At 39.9% G+C, this 22,396-nt stretch overlaps 1 protein-coding gene across 1 annotated transcript; it reads left to right on the forward strand.

Moving 5' to 3' along the window:
* Positions 1-268: 268 nt before the first annotated feature.
* On the forward strand, positions 269-19,552 carry LOC131677039 (homeotic protein empty spiracles-like). Its single transcript, XM_058956555.1, has 3 exons — positions 269-1,367; positions 13,574-13,728; positions 18,664-19,552. The coding sequence occupies exons 1-3, from the start codon at positions 662-664 to the stop codon at positions 18,859-18,861; spliced, it is 1,059 nt and encodes a 352-aa protein (XP_058812538.1). The 5' UTR covers positions 269-661; the 3' UTR covers positions 18,862-19,552.
* Positions 19,553-22,396: the final 2,844 nt, after the last annotated feature.

The following is a 22,396-nucleotide window of genomic DNA, read 5'->3' on the forward strand; positions in this document are numbered from 1 at the left end:
AACACAAGGCGTACTTATGCAAAGCTCTTCGAAATGCTTGAATGTGGGGTGCGATTCGTAAGCCACGCCCACCCATTCCATGTGTAATGCTCATAGCAGCTCACAGCTACAGCCATAAACTTTGCATCGATCTACAAATGGGAGACGCAATGGGCGAGAATTGCGCGGGTGTTGGTGAGCCCGGGCAGACTGACTGCTCGATGGCATTGGTTGCGTGGATAGGTTGTGAAAAGTCACCCTACCAGTTTTCATTCCGTGTTCAGCGTTCGTTGAGCGAAGTTCTCGTGTGCGTCTCAGTGCCGTGTCCGTTTCTTGATCTTAACGCCAAGTCTTCTTCTGCAAATAGCGTGCGCGCGCCGTATCCCGTATCGGATACTGTTGAAGTGACCGAAGAAAGTGGTTGTGAATTAAACCTTGAACAAAAAAACACACACACACGCTAATTGGCTCGGCCCGGTGATTGATGATCACGCAATCGTGTCAGTGCGAATATAGTTATTGCAAGTTTTTGATGCTTTTTACTAACTAAGCTTTAGTGAGGAAATAAGTTAATCGGTAGAGAAAGTTTGTGACGCTGAGAGGTGTAAGCTCAGCAGCGAGACGAGAAGAATTTTATGTGATACTCGGTGCAAATAAAAGTTGCAAAATTTCGACCTACAAAATGCCGACGCTTCAACCGCGGATAGGATTTAGTATCGACTCTATAGTCGGGAACAGTACACCCAAATCGCCGCCCTACGCAATAACAAAAATGGGCGGTCCACAGCGGTCACCGAGCCCGCAGTCGTACTCGGTTCGACTAAATCGACTGCAGAGTCTTTCGCCGCCGCACAATTACAGCATCACAAGACTGCCAGAATCTCCTCAGAGTATCGAGTCCCAAACTCGCCTGGAAACGCTTACGACAACAAGTCCCGCACTGCAATCTAGGCTAACTCCAGATGAGCATCTGTCAAGCAAAAGACCTCGCAGCCCATCTCCACCGTCTTCCCCGTCGGGCCCAATGTCTGTTCCAGTGACCGGCCCTGGACCAATTGTTGTACCGGGACTCCCTGCAGGACTTATCCGACCGTTCCCCGTCAGTCCGCCGCAACAACAACAACCACCACAAAATCCGGACATCAAAACTCTTCCACCGTTCATGCATACCCCCGAGATGGTTCAAGCTGCCCACAATCAACACTTCCTCGCCGCACAGTTCCAAGCTGCCGCCCTAGCACATGCCCAAGCCGGACAACCCTTTCCACCACATCCGGCCGCTGCTCATCTGCACAATCCAAATCTTCCACCACGGGACAGCTACCCGCTCTATCCGTGGCTGCTGAGTCGACACGGTCGTGGAGTGTTTCCAATCGGATTTCCAGGCAGTAAGTACTAGTCATAAAACAAATCCACTCAGCTACTACTTATCGCTAACAACCTTACCGTTCACCTCACTAAATAACAAATATTGATTGTGGTCCCGCTGACACTACAAGTCATTTTGTTTCGCTGTAAATCATCGGATGTTTCATACATTGTAACGTCCGTTCGGAGATTGACGACCCATTAAAGCCAGCTAATTTTATCTCTTTCGTCGCATCTGCGCCGACGTCAGCCGTGGCATAGTAACCAATTTTAACGGCCTATTTAACAAATTAATCGCTCTCGATATTTGAGCATCTTGTTCCCCCCTCCGACGATCCCGTCAACCCTCACGTCTTCTGTTCATCGTAGGCTGCTTATTAATTACTTAATTTCGGTGTCTGCGTGTCGAACTTGTTTCACGCCAAATTCTCACAAAACTTCGTCCCGTCCGGCTACACAAGATGACGAAGACGAGTGCACGGACGGACGAACGGAGGGATCACTTGCTGACGAAAAAGTTCTCAGACCTATTTCGTCGTCCCCTCGTCGTCTGGTCCTTCTTCTTTAGTGAAGCGAGAGTCATAATTCTCCGTTTCAGGCTAAACGATTTGCCGCACACATGCTGCGCCGGAGTGTTTGGCGCAGAACACGGCCTGCCAGTTAACCAAACCCTGCCGGGACTTGCTGTATAGAAATGTTTAAGTAGCCTATTGTTGGGTTCTTTAGAAGTGAATAAAATTTTTGTTTGAATTGGCTTTTATAAGTCATCTTGCACCTACTCGTCCGGCCTGTCCGAGACAGAGAGAGAATAAGAAATGATGATGATCGGTGCTTAATTGGAAACTGATCAACGGTGCTTGGCCGGGGCTATGGTATCGTTTATTCGATTGTTGTTGTCTTCTTCTGTTCCGTCCTTTACGGGCGTCCGATTCTCCGCTTCATCTGATGTCATAAAACAGCTTGATTGTGTGGATTTCTGGGAAAATGGTTTGTTTTTATGGGGTCTTTTCTTTTCTCCTATTCTGGTGGGAGATTTTTATAGGCGCGCAAGCCGGTTCGGGCCGGTGGCTCCTTGGTCAGCGTCGTAAACACACCGGCCGAATTAGATCCAATTTTGTTTGACATTTATGCTTGTCGCTTTCGATGCGGATGCGGTTCAGTTTGTAATTTATGTGGTAATGTTACGAGTTTTAGGGGGTTTTACCTTCAAGAGATGCTAATAAGTGTCGGATCTGTTCGGATAATATGTGATGAGGTTATTAGGGAAAATAGGTGAAAAGGAACATCGCACAGATGTGTACCGAAATGTTTGCGAAAGAACGACGGATGATTGCACTTGTGCAGAAGATCAAGGCTGTTCGCAACGCTAATACATATATTGTATATGAGTTGTTTACAGCTTCGACTAAGCTCTATTGTTCGAGCACCAGTTTGGACAAATTTAGAACAGCTTGACTGTCCTATTTTGAACTTTCACACAATTTGAAACAGGAATAGAACTATGATTCAATATTTTTCTAACAGTATCTGTAACTACTAATAGCAGGAACAAAACTCAAAGTAGCATACTAATGACCAACAATAACAGAATCGTAAAAACAATATTTAGACCATCGCATTTTTTTCATAAAACGTTTATTTGACACGGCATTTGCAAAAGCTTTTTTACGCCAAGGTCTCTATTTAGATTATCGCATTGGGAACGCAATATCGCAAACCTTTTTTGACAGTTCTTAATTACACGACTGTTCGTCATTTTGAAACAGATTTACATCACAGCATTGCGAATAGCCAACACATCTTCGACTAAAATAGATCAATCAACACGCTGAGATTCAATTCAATTTTTCAAGTACTTTTTTGAACTAGATTTACAACAGCTTTTTGATACACGAATTCAACGCAGATTCATTTTTTATTAGTATACATATTACTGACAACAGAAAACCTATAAATATTACATAAGTAATAAAAATGCCATAAGAGGGTAAACAATATTTAGAAGAGATAATTAAATCCCACTTTGAACCCAAATGGATACTAAAACAAATTTAGGGAGAGGGCTCCATTCCATTGCATAAAATTGTGGTACATCGAGGATTTCTGACGCAGTTATTCTAAAGTTTCAAGTAGGCAATTACCCACTCGGATATTTCCTAACCCCTACGTTAAGATTTTGAGATAAATTTTCAATTAAGGGGGCTGTTACGTTAGTAACGTTGTTTTCAAAAATTAAGCGAGATATATTCATTGTTTTCTTGTAACTTTCAAATTAGTCCCAATATCGCCTTGATGTCAAAGGGAAAGTTGCAGGAAATTTTATTTACATCCTGAAAAATGGATCTTAATGGAGAAACGTGAATGATTTATGAAAAGGTCTTAATCAAACGAATTATTTGTTTTTGTTGCAACGAAATTTTAAAACCAACCCCACACATAGGGTTAGAGATTTTGATTAAAAAGAGATGTTTTTAACGCAGAAAATAAGGCAAACGACCCTAAAGTAAAAACATCAATAATGAAAGCAAAATTTTAGAAAATTTTTGACATGAGAATTATGGTTTCAAAGGGTATTTAGAATCATATTCTATAAGAGTATTCTTGACTGCAGACAATATAAATTATAAGAAAATGTCAAACTTTTTATTGATAGCTTCTCCACCAGTAAAAACTTTTTGCTCGTGTTTATAACGATAAACATTTGATTGTTGGTGGTTATTAATGGGTAAACGTGAATAACTTATTAAAAGGGCGTAATATCACGAACTAATTCTTTTTGTTGAAACAAATCATAAAACAGCATGAAAAGTGTCACATTTTGGAAGATTTTGATTTGAAATGACATTTAGAATCATTCTATAATAAAAGTAAAGTTTTGTCTGTCAATTGGCGTGAAAAACATGTTTAAAGTTATCGTTAGAAATATTTTTTATTACTGATAGCTTCTCCATGACGCAAATACATATAAAATATTTCCTTTCGCTTGAGGTTTTTATGAAAAAAAAATGAAAAATTGAAAAAAAAAAATGGATCAATTAATTCAATTAAATTTACCTTACCTACCTTATTTAATGCTTTTTGATGGTATTCAATGGGGGCAACAGATCGAAACAATGAGTTTACCGAAGCAATTGTGTGCAAAAATCCCCCGAGACAGGACTCGAACCCACATAAGGATTGCTGCAGTCCCAAGGGTTTCAGGTTCGAATCCTGCCTGGGTACAACCAAAAAGTCATTAAAACATGGATTTTTTTGTAATTAAATATTTTTAACATAAATTTCATATTAGCTTTTGAAAAGGGCTAAGGAGATTTGTAAACAATCTTATGTTTTGCTGATTTCTTTTAACTTGCTCTAATTTCAACGCAGAAAATATGTTAAATTTCTTCTACGAAGAGTAAATATATGAATTAATGTATATTCCTCATGAAATTCAACTTGGCAGCGGAAAAATTAGCGAAACAAGTTTGTTTACAAAAAGCTCTTTAGTCTTTAGCTTTAGCCCTTTTAAAGAATATATATTGCATTTCTGTATGTATATTTTCTCGCGCAGAATTATTCATTCCATAGACACCATTAAATCCATTTTTTTTTTTTTTTTGGAAAATGCTGCATGCAAAAACTTCTTCCTTTAAAATAATGCTCTTGAGCCAAATAATTTAATTATCTGTGGATAATGTTTTCTATGCCGATTAAACGTGTAAAGTTTAATCTGAATCGAGCGTGGTCGGTCACGATTTGGACCAATCTTGGTGAAATTTCTACTTAGTTACTTTGTTTTTCGCATTTCAAAGGGTCAATTTTTTTTTTATTTTAGTTCAAACTCGCTTCCACTGCAAAATGCGGATTTTTTTGCGAATTTATAGAAACAGCGAAGTGAAAACCGGCCATCAGTGGCGTTTACGTTACTTTTACAACCAAAGGCAGGAATTCATGTGGTAAATCAATTATTGCGTTGGTGTTAAAGGGTGAGTCGATAATTATTGCGACATTTTGAATGGATTGGTAAATCAAATATCGTTATCGAAATGAAAACCAAATTTTGCAGTAGTTTAGTATGTGTATTTATTTCAGCTTAAAACTTATGCTAAATTTTAGAATATGTTTTTGGTAAAATGTACGACATTTGCGATTGGCGTCCTCCATCAGTCGTTTCCGGTACGTTTTTATCAGTTTTTATTCCCTTCTTCATCGACTCCTTTTCGCCCTTTAACCCTCCTTTGTTCTTTTAAAGTTCACGCTTCATCATGGGTCAATAAGTTTAGATCGGAGCTCAGAACAGTTTGGTGCATTCATATCTTTCGGGTCCAAAATCCGTAGTACTAGCCGCATGCCACTCCGGCATGGTTTTGAAGTAATAGCGTGAAGCCACATCGGGCCAAAACAACGCCTTTTTATTATGCCATCTCTAATACGGCAAAAGTGGTTTTTGTGGGTAGTAGGTTTTGTAAATCTCACTTTATGTGATACATTTGGCCACGAATATTTCGCTACATTTGTCACAAGTTCATATGGCCTGTCAAATCGGCTACTTCGCAGCGAATTTAAACAGCTTCTTCCGTTTGAAACGGTCATCCACAGCAAACTTGCCCTTACCCCTGTGCGCTTTGGCTGCACTCCGCAGGCATTCGTCCCGATTTAAGCAGTTCTGCTACTTGTACGTTTTCAACTTTGCGAAACTTCAAGCTTTTAAGCCAATCCCCCGGTGGAAATGTTCTGATTCCGCTTGAAAAGAACAATCAATGATTTATTGCACGTTGTTTCCGGTTGTCGTCCCTGTTTGTGGACCGCTGTCATGCGTTCCAGAGATTTTGGTGACAGTCGAATGATGCATATCCATCAGTTTTTTTTCAATGCGTGTGCATGTGGATGAAAAAATAATACACTTTAAAGAAAAAATGGCGAAAATTTGGTTAATTTCGGTCAGGTATGAAAAAATTTACGCATGTTTGAAAGTGCCACAACTTTAGATGATACATATTATAAGAAATTCAACGCCATATTTTTTTGCTGCAAACAATGTGGACTTTCTTCCAACGACTACTTCAAAATTGTATTGCACGTCAAAGTTTTAAAGGTTCAATTATTTTATTGTTTATTGTATTGTCAAAATTATATTTTACTTCTATTTCAGTTAATGGGATGATTTTATTTTACGTGGGTTATCACTTTGTTGGGACCGATGCAGGAGTTATTTGTTTGGAGTTTCCTCGGTTCAAGGGAAGTAGTGAAGTACTTGTATCAGGTACAATTGGCGTGGCCATTTTTTCAGTTCTTATTAGCGATTGGATTGCCATGATAGATCTACATGAGTCAGCATATATTCACATGATTCGTGCCGTTATGCCTTTGATATCACCCCTTTTTGGCATTCGATACCAGAACTTATTTCACCCTCTAATTTGATGTTTTATAACTAAGTAATAGTTGTATTTCGATTATTTTTTTTCTTATGATTATAGTAATAATGGCGGTGCTGCTCATACATTCTACTAATATTAAATTTCTATTTGATAGATAATACAAAATGTTGAAGACTTTTATTGAAAAACATGCGTCTTTGAAACATGCTAGGTCCAAAGTGACTCTTAAACAAAGTGACCAAATATTTTTAGGACGAATGCGAGGCACTTTCAAGAAACCTATTATAGATGTAGGTCTTCCAAATATTTACACAACTTGTGTAAGACTAAGGCATTTTTCGTAAGGATTCATGACCAGGCTCATATTGAAAGTCAAAAAAGGCACCGTGATAAACAGAATAAATTAGCTCAATTTACACCTTCCCCACGTAGTTCGGAGATTAGGCAGAACGACTCAATTTTTTTTGTTTTGTGCAATATAAATGTACAATATGGGTATTTTTGAATAAAAATCAGTATTTTTGTAAATGTGGAACACTTTCCGGAATGTTTTACCATGCGGAACAAGATCTTGAAATCCGGAATCGCCCCACCAATCCGTGACATTTGATCACTTTAATCTTAGAGAATTGACTAAAAGGAAAACAAATAGAACAAAAGTTGACTACTGATACGATAAACCGGTTTGACACAATTTTGTTCACATTAGCATTCAGAATATACCAATAAAACTCTACAAAATCTCATGGTGGTGAAGTAATAAAGATTTGAGGTATCACCCATTGATTGGGCTCTCCAATGACCTCGTACAGAAACGTAGAAAATGGGGCATTTATTGTTTACTAAAGTAATATACATTACATTACATAGTTCCTAATTTGACATAAATCTATTGAAAATCGTTTATATCAGTATTGGTATTTTAAACCATCTTTATCAAATTTTTTTTGTTGCCTTGATGATCATTTTATGTCCAGATGTGTGAATCTCAATAGCAAAAAGTGGAACTCTGATCACATAGTGGTCATTGACTCCTCTCGTGTTGGACTTATGTTGTTGGAGAATTCGTTAAGTGGACAAATTTCTAAAAGTTCAGAGTTTTAGCTTACTGATGTCACCTTTATCCATGTTCATCATATTAGGCACTCAGCACTGATAACATTCAACAGATTGGCCTAGGCGAATTAAATCATTTTGCATAACAACCTACAACACGTCGTTGAACGTGGCAGTGCTGGATTAAACATCCTAGTGAATATAAGTAATGGTAAAATCAACGTGCGAATACCACATTTGGTACAACGTACTTACTATATGACCTTTAAAAGTTTCAAGTCGCAATACAGGAAATTTCAAGCTATTTCAATGGTGTTTAAGTGGGTAGCCTTGCTATTTAATCCTACAAAACAACATAAAAGACACTATCATTATACAGACAACGCTTTTCTCTTATCATAGACAGATTCCTACCTGTCCATTCTATGAAAAAACGGCTCCTTATCGTAAACTATGAACAAACTCAACTTCAATACTTTCACCTGATCCACAAATGGTTGTCAAATTTGTGACAATAATGATAACTGTTAAACCACAACAATTGTGCCCAATAACTTTGAATCAACAACCGGCGACATAAGCAAGGAAGCAATTGTAAATGAAGACGGAATCCGACATCCAAGATACAGTAGACAAGAAAGCACACTTTCTTCAAATCGGAAATCTGGCAGATACTAGAAACCCTATTTCCAGCAATATATGACCGTTAAACTTATAATGCCCCCTTGTTGATCGATATTCTGAAATTGGACCCTTTATTATAAAGTTTGGTCATAAATGTCGCCGCGTGCGCGGTAAAGTCATTTTCCAGTTCGTAACGTCCGAGTTTTAAACGACACGGTATCCATAGAAAGTCGGACAGCATACATAAATACACAAACACTTCTGTCCCCGTTCAGCTTATCACCGTTTCTCAAATAGCGGCCCTTACACGATCAATACTATTCTTCATTCTTGAGATCGTAAAAAAGAACAGCTTTGAACAGCTGCCATCGACTAATTTCACAGCTATTCAGCCCAAGCTTTGTAGTTGGATACATTAAATTTGTTTTGTTAGTTTTCATCCATCGGAAATAAAAATAAAGACCTTTGCTAGTAACATGAAACAGCACAAACTAATTAAATTGCAATTCACCAGCCCGGTACAGCTGACAAATATTTTCTTTTCGATATGTAGAATCCTTTGAGGAGATGCTCCGTTCCTTTTAAACAGCACAGTACGAATGACGCTAGAAACAAATATGCCACGGACCTACACTTATAAGTTTGCATCATTTTAGCGTTCAGTTAGTGCACCACATTGACGACTTTGACCGAGATTGGCTGGAAAAAATTCACTCGGAGTCGCTTTCGAAAAAAAATCGTTTTTTCGTTATTATTGCAAGTTTTTACTTCAAAAATTTACACAAAATTGCTGAGCATTTTTCCGACAAAATAGTGAAGAAATTGATTGATTCACTTCAGTACCACAAAGGATACAAACGTACGAATGTTTACACTCCCCTTTCTTCCGTTGAAATTTTGAAAAAGGTAAGTCGTTAGCCACGACAAAAAAAAACTAATTTCAAATCTTCATTCGAGTCCAATTTCTGCGAAACAACAACCGACTATTATTATCCCCAAACCTTTGACCAAGGCTCCACTTCCCTTCGCCTCCCCTCCAGAAAGTTAATTAAAAGTGTGAGCAAAATGGCTCGCTTCGCTGCCATCTTCTAGCTATAAAAGCCCATTTATCGCTAATTTATCACTTGCACTGCAATCGTCCGGCCGACCGACCGATCGATCGTTCGATCGGTCGATGATTAACGCCCGTTCGGGGAGCGCCTAGCAGCCGCTTCGGTAACCCCGGTAGCATGCGTGTTGCTGCTCCTCTTGTTCGTATCCCACCAGCAGAAAGGACGGACGTGCGTTTTTAACGACTTAGTCTGGCGATAATGTATGTATGCTTCTTCCACCTCCATAGTTTGGAACGCTCCTGCCACCGTCCCCTGTATGCGCACTGCCAGCGTTGTGTATGAAAATGGATAGAAGGATGGATGAAGTGCGACTTCCGTTTCTCAAGCGCATCGTGAAATCCTGGTCCGGTCGGGTTGTTCTGGTGGTTGTTAATGCGCAAGAATTTTAAGTACGCAATAACGTACGAAACAACGTAATTGCGCCACGTCGTCGCCACCGTCGCTGCAGCCGCCGCCGCCGCCACAGTCGAATTGGCCTGAAGGAGGGGCCATGCTAAAACACAGCTTCGGCGGTTATGATGAGCCGAAATGAGGGAGCAGGGTTGAATTCAACACGGACGCAATCCGAAACGTGATTGCGAAACTGTCCGATACGGGCCTGCCTGGATGCTGTGTTTCTGCATCCTTGGGCTACCATCAGCGCAATATTATGATCGCGTGATGGGCAGTGCTCTGTGGCCAGTAACTCTCGTCCATCATGAGCTTGTTAGTAAATTATCACATCGCGCAAAAAGTAAACTCATAAACATTAGGACATAATGGAGGTGAGCGTAGCAAATCGTGAAGATGTGATTATACCCTCCACCGTTTTCGGCCAGCATCCACAGCACGGTGTGGTTTCCGCGGTCAGATTCCATCCCGGACCGAAACCCGACCAGAATATATACAGCTAAAATTTGAATTGTGGCCGAGGGGTGAGCAAATTACCCTGTGCCTTCACCACGTCTTGCATTTTTGCAACCATCTCGGCCGTCGTCGTCGTCGGTAGTTATTACCAGCGCATGCGAAATCGGACTGTTCTCACATTCCTCGGATCGGGCTCCGGTGGGTTTATCACCTCGTCTTGACTCCGATCCGGGGCTGATGTGGCTGGAAGAGAAGCGCACACAAAACTCCACAGGGCCCAGCAGATTTAACAATTCATAACATATTTGACTGCAGCATAAATTATATGATTTAGTATTTTAATTTGGGGAGATTTTACAAGAAATGACGAGCCTAACAAGCGCGAATAACTCGATGAAAAGCCCACGAGAAATGGGCAGACAGTTTAGGGGGGAAACAAATGGATGAGCCCTCGCGAGTGTGGTGCCCGGAGAATGAATGAAAAAAATGCGAGAGAAGAAGAAAATATTTAAAACAACTTAAAATCACCTCGTGGCGATGATATAAATTAATAACATTTTATATATGGTTTTTTGCTTCCTCTTTCTGGCCATCCGTCGGGACTTCGGGAGGCCGGGGGTCGTCTCGTAGCCCCGCGTGTTATACGAGTGATCCGACGCTTCTGATAACATGGGCCCCAAGTTGTGTAGGAAATATGCTGTGGAAGCAAACGAAAAAAAAAAATGCAAACATACGAGGGCACGGCGAAGGGCAGAAATGTAATTCGTCTCACCAAGCTGGCTACAACAATGCCCGATCTGAACGAGTTAATCTGCGTAGCAGCCCTGCGAGACACGATAAAATCGCCCAGATTAATTTCTTTGCTGGGCTTTCCAATTTAGCAACTAATTACTCATTAATCATGCCGATTGCGAACTGACTATGGTTGCGACGATGTGCGAGTAAGTAGTATGCGTGTGTTCGCCTGCTTGCTTACATGCAAACAATCAAGCCGATTAGCATATTGACGGCGGAAAATCCTTACCGGCGGCGGCAGGCGGCGTGGGTTAATTCGTGCGTTTTTAATTGTATCTCACTAGCAGGCGACGGACGGCGGCGCTGGCAGGGTGACGCCTGCCGGGCCATACGAAAGCAAACAGGCAGACCATAGCGAAATCAATCATTTTCCACCGTGTAGTGTACTGTTGAGTGTTTATTTTCTCGTAATTAACCTGACATGTTTTGTATGCACAACAAACATGCGAGCGATCTCGTCTCGGCTCAGTCACGGCACTACAAATTTGTGCGCGTGGTTGTCTCCGGTGCGGAGCGCATCAACCTACCACCCACTCAACCGAACGAACTGGCTGCTGCACGCGCGGCAATCGCTGATCGGGCACCATTAGTCGGTCCGGTACGGACACAACTGACAGCGGGTTTGTCAGAGAGCAACAGTTACAGTTGGACACTGTTTGACGTTTCTTTGGTCGCACTTTCGTAGCGGCAAGGGGTGCTTTGTTCACACATCTGGAGGTCTACCGGATAATTCGAGCTGTGAGCAGAGGTGATGTGGCACTTAAAAAGTACTGAAAATCTACGCTATCATAACCTCATCTTTCAGTACGTCAATCATAGTTTTATCTTTGAGATTATCATGACCCGTATTTACTCTAGTTATGATCCCAATTTGAAAGCTATAGCGAATTAAAACCTCATGAAATATTCATCATTTTACATGCTTTACGATGATAATTCCAATCGTAATTTGGTTTCAACCCCAGCCGCTTACTTGAGAGTGGCACCAGTAGCCATCTAAGCCATCGCAGGTTAAAAGCAAGTTTTTTACCCTGACATCCTAGCAATTTCACACGCCGACAATTTTGCTATGATGGTGAGGAATTTTAATTGCCCCATAAAAAACTAAAAGTTAAACTAGCAAGATTCCGTCACCGTCAAAGTTTTTCCGCCGATGCTTTCGTGCCAACGGTGTACCAGACCCACCAGGTATCCATTTGCTGTACCAACAAAACACGCCTAATTGAATTGAATTGTCTACAAATGAACTAAACTTTTTTTCCGTTGCCCTTCCCCGCGGCTTTCAATCCACCTATCTGGTTTTCCAGTTTAAGCTTAGGAAAATTCAAACGGCAGCGAGCATCAACTGCACACTGGAGTCCACACGAGTGGTGTGGAATAAAGGGGAAAACCGGCCGCCGATTCCGTTGGCGTTGGCAGCGTTGATTATTTTAATCGAATTAACTTTTGCCATTTTCACTCGCTGAGTTTTCGCCCCCCCCTACCCGCCGCTTTCCTTTGGCATCGTGTTAATTTGAATCAACTCACTTAAAATGTAATTAGTTGACTGATGTAGTTTGCCAGTCAGAGTGAATAACGGAAACGGGTGGAAGGTCACCCGTACAGTTTAGTGCCCTATCGACAGACCTGCCGTGCTTATTGCCTTTTAATTGGAGCTGTTCCGCCCGTGTGTTGCTTGGTATACAAACACTACTGCGAGTATGGCTGTACTACCACTACCATTGCCAATTCTGGGTAACCGATTAACACTTCAGCGACACCACAACTATAGCGGTTGTTTGATTGAGTGAACAATTCATGAAAGCTGTAAATTATCGAGAAAATGAACTCCCATTAAAAACCATTTACACATGCAAGTCCGTATGAGGTTTCGAGTGCAGGTGGTGGGAAGGCGGTAGGTCGTTTTAGTCACAGCACTGCACAATGTTGGTGGCGTCTCATCACGTCACCCTGCGGAGCGTCGTCATCGCCATATATCGTAGTATTATCACCACCCTAATAAGAAGCTTTCGCTTGTTTCGTACATTCAGCGACTCAGCCCCGTCGGTATGTACCTACTAGCTGGGTATACAGTTGTCCGGCTTCATGCCCGATTGCCTGCACTTATATCACACACTGTTAAAACTATACAGCAGTGCGCAACTATAATATATTTGCCGTAATGATATATAATTATTTAATTACGAGTGCCTCTGGACCTGTGAGAGAGGAAGCGCACAGAAAACGACTTCGAACGTCGCTTACATCCATGATTACATCGTTTTCACCGCGTTTTCGCTTTTGCCATCGGCTTTTCACCCTTACAAGAGACCGACATAAATTCGTTGGTAATTTTCACTATAGCCCGGTTGCCGGTTGTTACGAATCCTATACTATTTTAATTATCGATTGAAGGTAACCGAAACATTCTTCTGTTTACTATCCTTACAGACTACCTCATCCCGTTCCGTAAGTCCAAGCGCGTCCGGACAGCGTTCTCACCCTCGCAGCTGCTGAAACTGGAACATGCCTTCGAGAGTAACCATTACGTGGTCGGAGCGGAACGTAAACAGCTTGCCCAGAATCTCAACCTCTCGGAAACTCAGGTAATTATCGGGTAGCTTCGCTCTTGGTTGGTTTGGGGGAGAGGGCTTGAAGTTGAGTGACAGTTTGCTAGGGATAAACCGGGCTGGTTTTGTCTTTCTGATATGTACGCCGATAGGCAGGACCGTCTTTGGGCCATACGGGACCTTTGGGCCGTCTTAAGACCTTTCGGGGCCCCTCCCAAGTAACCATAAGCATTAAGTCATTGCACAATATTGGCTATACATTTGCACTAATGTTGCATTAAAACTCTATCGCAGCACTAACAATGCGCTGAAGCTCTAAATTAGCATCATAAATGCTTACCAGTACAACCGAAATATAGCATTATTACTTGCTCTGTGTACGTATATAAAGCTGATATAGCGAATACATGCTTCAAGAATCTTTAAATCATGTATGCATTTAGTGCCTTTATAGAGCAAATGGAAAGCTGATATAATGCTATCGATGTACAACTTCTCTTGAAATTTATATTCAGTATATTTCATTTCATTCGACCATATGCAATACAGCCTAGACAGCAAAAACAGCGCGCTTGCCATGAGGAACGAGACAAGGTACCTCTGTTCGAGACCTATTAAAGTTAATTTTCATCAAACATTTTTCATATCGTGTGAGTACTAAATTCCAATAGGAATATTCATTACAATGCATTAGAATGGAGTCAATTATGTACTAAACAATATTTTTACATTTTTCCTTTTTGTTCATCATGCCGAAAAGGAAACATAAAATGTCGTTGCAAAACCACGTTGCGGAACCACGTTGACAGCCAATTCAAGCTTTCTACTAGCATGGCTACTGCCAATATCAGGCCTTCAAATTTGACATTCGTACACTGGTGCTATTTGCAAAGCAATAATATCGCAAAAACGGTAATATCACAATAGTTCGCCTTTTCTAGCATAATACTGGTAGTATATCAGCATAATATAATATAATATAATATAATGGCTCTTTAAGACAACCCTATATGTAGACATAAAATTGAGCTTTATGTGTAGCGTATTAAAGTACTTCAAATCACACTACTAGAAGCATTGCGAAAAAATATTCGTTGTTCATTATGTAATGTAACTAAACATTCGACTAAGTTGCTCCAAAAGTTTTGATTTAAAAATTGATGTAAATGTGTTTTTTTTTCATATTAATCTAAAAATATATTCGATGTTTCCCAAATTATTCAAACACATCTTATTTCAATTGCCAAAACTAAATAATCATTTTTTAAGCACCATAATCAATTCGTTTCAATGCTAAGAATAAATTCAGCACACCAGAATTACTATTGAACAAATTATTCGACTCATATAGACAAAATACTTGCATTTGAGCCACTCTAATAAGTTACTCAACGCTAATTCCTAATATATTGCATAACTAAAAAAATAATTCAGCTCACAAAAAATGTTTAAAAAAATAGGACGACACGACAAAATAATTATTTTTGAACCACCCTAATAAGTAATTAAGGCTTTTTCTAACAAGTATAAGTATGAAAATTGATTCAGCGCACGAAACTGAATATACAAAAACTATAAGTTTCAATAAAATAAATATTTTTAAGCCACCCTAGTGTTTTAAGGGGGTGCTCTAGTAATGTGATTCGTCTAACACAAGCTTTCTTCAATATCGCATTCTTACAAAAAAAATCCAGTTTTTTCCTAACCGAAAACAAGGATTTTTTTTTAAACTCAACCACTTTGTCAAATTATCGAATTTCAGAAAAAGAACGCATTACAGACGACAGCCTAGGGGAAACACAAATAAATTCTTTTTCAATGTTCGGTTTCAGGGAACGTCCATAAATGACGTAGCATTTTTTGAGCGATTTTTAACACCCCGCTCCCCCATCGTAGCGTTTCGTCACAAGCCTCTAAGTACCCCCTAGTAATTACGTAGCTTGGCGGTAACTATCCCCCCCCCTTGTCACGGTAAAATATAAGAAAAAAAAAACGATGTTAGTTTTTCCCCTTTAAAAAAACTGCGTAGCATGCACATGACCCCCTACCCCCCTGTCATCACACATCATCACAAAATACAAAACTCCCCCCACCCCATATAATGTTACGTCATTTATGGATGATCCCTCAGATGAATTTCATGGCCGGAATCCTCCCAACCGTTTGACCTTACATTTTTGAGAGGGATGCATTCAAAGTCAAACAACATCGAACATAAAAATCATATTGGTAGTTGAATAATAAACTATTCGAACCCAAAATGCCTCATTCCTTGCATTAATAGTTCTGCAATCCATCCTCAAAAATTGTTTAATAAGGCGTTAGTTGTAGTAGATCCTCTCAATATGATTTAATATTAAAAACGAATACAGCTTTAGGTCCATCGGCTTGTTGGTGATAAACAATTTGGATCAGAGCCCGCTGCTGCAAATTCCTTGCCTGCTCATCAGTTTTCGGGTAAATTTACCGGCGAAAGCAAACAATTACTAGGAATGGCACCCCCTGCTGTAGTCAGATAAAACGTTTGTCCGGAATCCTGCTTGAAGTCCATCTTTTTTATAATTGATTTATTTTACAAGGCGCGATCCGTGGGCTTAACGGAGCCGTGTGTCAACAAATAAATAATAAAAATCCTTTAATGTGCGTCCATTAAATTCTTTGCACGCAATTTACTAGTGCGTGCGGAGATTCTTTTCCACAGCTGAGGAGCATTTTCAGCGTCACCTGTTACAGCCAGAAGGCCAGTTTTTTCGATTTACGTGTTACGGTCATGAAACCATCTTCCTCATCTCCTGTCTTGTTGTTGACGGAGTTGTTTGTTGATTCAGATGGGCTTACTGTAGTTGTAGAAAATTTAGCATTCATTGGTGGTTCAGAATGTGTTGGACAACTATTTGTGAATTAAATGAAGATGACGAGGCCGCTGTATTTGTTTTAGTTGTTGTAGGTTTTTTTAGTAATCCAGCGCAGGGTGTCCCGTAGTGTGCAGATTGTTTTCAGTACTGACAAGTGGGAGACTTGTCATAAGTATACAGCGTGGTCTGGAAACAGGTAGTACCAGGTCGCAAGGTCGCGAAGGAAGGAATAGGGTGCTTCAGCCGCATTCTAAACACTCGAACACCGTTGTTAATGCCTGGGAAGAGGTTCCTCTATTTATCATCTCTAATGGAAAGAACGCCACCGTTTTGCGAGATGAACTGGAGAATAGTGCTATCGGTTATATGCGGAGACAGATCATGTAGTCGTACCTCTATGCGTTATCTTCGTAATACGCGAGGATCTAGACTCTAACATAGTGGTGCATGTTGTTAACGGAAATAAATTGTTCGACTAAGAGATGCCTTTTGAATCCTATCAGTACAACATCACGTACATGGTGCAACTGAATAGAAATAACATCAGTTTGCTTGAGACACAAATTGTTTGCTTTAGCTGCGTTTTCCGATGAGAAAATATGCCCATAATGTAAGTAAAGCATGCAAAAAGAATCTGGCAACAATGAACGCTTGTTATCATCAAATTTGTCGTCATCTCAATCTAGGGTGGCCAAACTTACCGGTTTATAGGTAATCCTACTGTTGATTAATACTTTCGTATTCCTAACTACCAATTTTCAGTGATTTTGCTCTGTAAATGATCCAATAATTACAACAAATAAAAATAACTAGCTTTCGGGGTACGAATAATTATGGGAGAGGTCCTGCTTTATATTGATTCGTACTTTTAATTCTGTTAGTGTCATTAAGCACTGTAAATTGTATCCAATCGAATACAAGGTAATTCGATTTCAGTATTACAGATACACTGAAATGAAAATATCTTCACATGCTGATTCAACACTGATAACTACCGATAAGCTTTTAGTGAGTTTATCGATGTTAAGGAATTCTATCTAGCTACCCTGTGTCAATCTTATATTTACCATTAATCTGTCAATGCCATTCCAATCGAACACTAGAAGAATTCGAACAGATTTTCCCCGATTTGAAAACATATGACGGATCACATTCTTGATTGAAACGACACTGACAGATAGATGGTAAACAAAAAAAATGAGATGTTGAGTCTTTATACAAGAGAGTCCGCGTCATTAGAGAAAATTAAAACGAGCAAGAAGCCTGTTGTCACCCCAGTAAAACATTTTCAGCACCGACCAGTAGGACAATTCTCCCCACAGTAAAACCCCGCCGGAACCCAATTACACATGAAAAAACAAAACGGATTCCAATTTCAGTTCCGTAATTATATTGTTTCCCCGCGCACCGTGAAATTATGACACCACCGGCACCGATTAACTGTCGGTCGCTCGGTTGGTTTAGTTTAGCCACCAGCAGCACCTTGTGCTACGAAGTGAGACGAAGTATGAACGTAATGCCTGACAAACGTGCTGACACGTATGACATGATTACGACAAATGGCGTCCTATGTGAACCAATGTTGGAAGAGGTTATCTGCTACTACCACTTCATCAATTTGTGGGGCATCGCTACCGAAGTAGAGAGTATCAGTCGAGCTCCGAATAATGCGATAACTATCTGTTTTCCGATATCAATCCAATATAAATTATTGCTACGCGCTATCGTGGCGAACATCTACAGTTCAAGATGGCCGGATCCGATTGTGATTTCCACTGCGTGTAATTTCCCGCTCAAATTTATTGCACCGACGAAGTCGCAGTTAACAAAAATTCATCACGTTCGTCCCCTTCCAAATGATGCAACGATAAATCAAGCTGAAAAAATTAAATGGGGGAACTCTGCAAAATTGTCACCACTTTGTTGTACAAATACCGAACCAACGCACCCTATTATTAACGACTCGCTGCGTGTGAAAACAAGCCAGAGGGATAAAGATCGGGGATTAGCTTCCAACCCCTCAAAAACCTAAATAATAAAATAAAAATACTGAAACCATCTTGATGTCAGCCAATCTAACAGTCTTTTCTATATTCTCTCTTCTGCCTCTTCCCAGGTTAAGGTGTGGTTCCAGAACCGGCGCACCAAGCACAAGCGCATGCAGCAGGAGGAGGGAAAATCGGGCGAATCGAGCGACCAGAACCGTTCAACCTCGAGTCCGGCGTCCGGAAGCTGCCCGGAAGATGACGAAGACGAGTTCATCGATATGGACGATTGCCCGAGCGACGAGGAGAATATGCACCACAATGGGTGAAGCGGTGCCGCCCGGCAGCCGGAATAAGTCAGATAAAGAGCAGATATCGCAGGAGCGGAACAGAGAAATCAGAGCCTCTACACATGTAGAATTGCTGTATAAGCTGTGCCAAATAGACTAGCTGAGATGATTGATTACGATGGTGCGTGCCCGGGGTAGCCGCTGGAGGGTCCTCCTAGTCGGGTGCTCATCATAACGATGATGATAGCGAAAGTATTAGTAAGGCGTTAGCACACAAGAGCTGCAGTGATACCAGTGATTGTTTCTAGCCGTTTAGATTTTGTTTCCAACTTTACATAGTAAGAAGAGATTTTATTTTGCTAGATTATTCCTTGCACCCGACGCTGGAGATGCACAAATTATGCAAGAAACAAGCTATTACAACCGTGTAGATAGGAAATCTGTATTAAATGTGTATATAATGGATACTTAATAGCTATTTAATAACAGAGGCTTGAATTGACTGTAATTTAATTTTAATTCCACTCACTTCGAACAACGACGTTCCCGTATTTTCATTTGCGTTCTGTAGTAAGCTGACATATGAAGATGGATGTAGATTTTAGTTTGTCGTATATGTGGCATGTTATAATGATATATACATAAAATGGTTTGTAAAGAGCATAGTACATTTAATGTTCGCATGAAGATGAAAAGAACACTTTTAATAGTAAAATAATAAACGCAGTATTGGTCAGAAGTGAAACTGTGGGTAGTTTATTTTGATATCATAGCCGTAGTGAACTCAGCGTTGTCTAATGGACCAAATAAGGGTATTATCAATAGTTCCATATCAAAGCTATGGATTGCGTTTCGTCTTCGTCTTGTCAGAATTCGAAACTAACTTAGCACCGGATTGACGCTATATCCAAAAGGAAACACGTTGTATGTTCCGAAGCCAACGATTGATTAAGGGGAAAGTAAGGGTTCCAGCGTAAAAAAACACTTTTTTGCGATTTTCTGTTTTAAAATCATAATATTTTTTTTATGGAAAAGCTTAGAAAGCTTCTGTTTTTGGCAAAGTTGTACATTATGCCCCCCACTATGCTTATTCTTTTAGTATTTCAAATTGCATGAACCACCAGTATTTTTAAGCAAAGATGACAAAAGTTTCTATACTAACGTCCATAAAAATTTAAAACACGACGCGGAAACTCGAGCAATTAATCGCTACCGCTTTGTTGCTTATGCAGTGCACAAAGACAGCAAAGCGCACCTTTTAGCCGCTGCACAAATATCGCGATAGCGTCGGAACCCCAAACTTTTTGGTCGTTTGTAAAATAAAAGAGAAAGCTGCAATTTGTTTCCAGAATACTTGAAGCGAGTATTCTACGTTACTTCCGCCAATTCGATTCAAGTAAAAGAAGCAACGCGTGAAATGTCACGTGATGACCTTGAGTTCGGTATTCCACATACAACTAAAGACATGGTAATGACATGGTTGTACTAAAGCATTATGAAGTCTATCTTTGTAACCCGCAAGCTAGTCTGTTAACAGGGCCATTTTAAAATCATTCGGGTCCCTGGCCACTATTGAACAGGTGAACGCAGATGTACAGAAGGATGCGTCTCCATGCCTTTCGAAGGCTCTTCCAATTTTTAGCCGCGTACGCCAACAATAAACCCTTAAAGGCGCAAATTAATTTTTTGCAAATTTTTTGAAAATTGTCGCATATTTTGGAGGTTTTCGCAATGTTGTTTTAAAAAACATTGCGCTTTTAAGAGTTATTTTTTTATCGGAAAATCACCACAACGTATAGAGAAAATTCAAATGTGCACGCACATCATCTCAGTTGATCCAGCACTTTATTGGCAAATGATTCAGTTTTATCCACTCATAATTATCTGATACCATGGTTGGATGGATTAAGTGTTGGTTAGTGCCCTCCCTGTGCGGGGCTCATTTTTCAATGCCAGCTGACTTTTTTTCTATCGCATGCTTCACCAATACATATACATCGCTAATACATAGGCAAAATTCGTTTTTTCTGTTTCTTGCATCACATGCAAGGAAGCTTCTTGCAATTTTCGCACATTACCAGAACGCTAGCAATTTTCACTCGTATTTATTGCATTAATGTAAGAATCGATTACAGGGTCTGTTTTGGGTGTACTTCATGCCCGTTTAAAAATTATCGGCATTGGAAAAAGAGCTATTTTCAATAAAAAAAATGTGAATATCTCCACACATACTAGCGATAGCAAGATTCCGTCTTCGGCAAAGTAATGCAGTTTAACAATCCAAACAATGTTCTGGAATATTCTTGCTATGAAAAAAATCTAGAAGAAAACTTATGATGAAAAACAGACTGTTTTTGTTTCCCAAATAATGGCTTATATCTCAAAAAGCTAAAAGGCTAGAGAGTTGAAGTCTTCAGATAAAGTGTTTGAAATGAGTTTCCCTACTACTTTTCCGAAGTAAATATTTGCCTATCTGAATTATTAAAGAAAATAAATTTCATAACTCACTAAGGGGGATTAATCATCAATCCGATAAGACGGAAAGAAGAGGAGTTCTATTCCAAGAAGCTTTCCGCATTGCTAAGTTTCGATGCAATCTAAAAAACCCTTTTTTACTCTTTGGAAGCACTGTGCGGTGTGGTGAATACAAATGTCATCACTGTTCACGGTGAACGTTCACGTCCCGTTTATCGCACAGCTTTTTTTCCTTAAGCACTATTTAGACTCTCGGTGAAAATGAACGTGAACATGTGTTGAATACCTTCCATTGTTCACGGTGGACGACGTCGTGAACAGTTTCATCAGCGAACAACAGTTTGTCAGAATGCAATCTAGTATTCGAAGGCGAACGTTCACCGTGAACAGCGATGACATTTATATTCACCACTCCGCATCAATTCCGCCCATCGTCTCGTTTACACTCCCGGTGAACAAGTGAATTATCCACTGCGGACATATTTCACCGTGGAATATTTAAAATGATCGGGGAATATGAATATTATTGCGTAAATTCAATTATATCGAAGAATTGTGCATGGATTCGCTAAGTATATTAATGTACTATCGTTTAGTTCCAGTTTCATCAATTTCCTTGCACTAATAAGTGAGATATTGGAAAAAACAATTTGGTGCGCATCGAGTTCACGTTCATTTTCACCGAGGGTGTAAATAGGCCTTTAGTAGGCAGGAATGGGGGGGGGTTCTGATTCAAATGACTAAAAAGTAAGCAAAATTTGGAATTTTTGTGTGACAATTAAAAAACATAGAAGGAAACAGTTTTAGGATTCAAAAAGCTTATATTTTCGTCCCATGTTTTGACATAAACACGTTTAAAGTTTTGAGAATACTTTCGTTGAATTATTCGTGGTAGAATGTCAAGATTTTGTAACAATTACATGGAATTATGGGTTATGGACATCCTTGATTACGAATCTGAAGTCAATTCTTCGCAATTCGAAATGGCCGATCCAACATGCTGGACCCCTACTAAAAAAATAAATGGTATTTTAGCCAAAATAAAAAAAAGGATTTGTGATTTATAAACACGAACTTGAGTTAATATGTATCAAAATCA

This window comes from Topomyia yanbarensis, chromosome 1 (genome assembly GCF_030247195.1).
Source record: "Topomyia yanbarensis strain Yona2022 chromosome 1, ASM3024719v1, whole genome shotgun sequence".
Taxonomy (NCBI): domain Eukaryota; kingdom Metazoa; phylum Arthropoda; class Insecta; order Diptera; family Culicidae; genus Topomyia; species Topomyia yanbarensis.

What these genes read in the sequence shown, in the direction of transcription:
- LOC131677039 (XM_058956555.1), top strand. Translation starts at nt 662, where the DNA reads ATGCCGACGCTTCAACCGCGGATAGGATTTAGTATCGACTCTATAGTC. An exon ending in TCCAATCGGATTTCCAGGCA is followed by an intron (nt 1,368 to 13,573) that starts GTAAGTACTAGT and finishes CTATCCTTACAG; the next exon opens with ACTACCTCATCCCGTTCCGT. An exon ending in TCAACCTCTCGGAAACTCAG is followed by an intron (nt 13,729 to 18,663) that starts GTAATTATCGGG and finishes GCCTCTTCCCAG; the next exon opens with GTTAAGGTGTGGTTCCAGAA.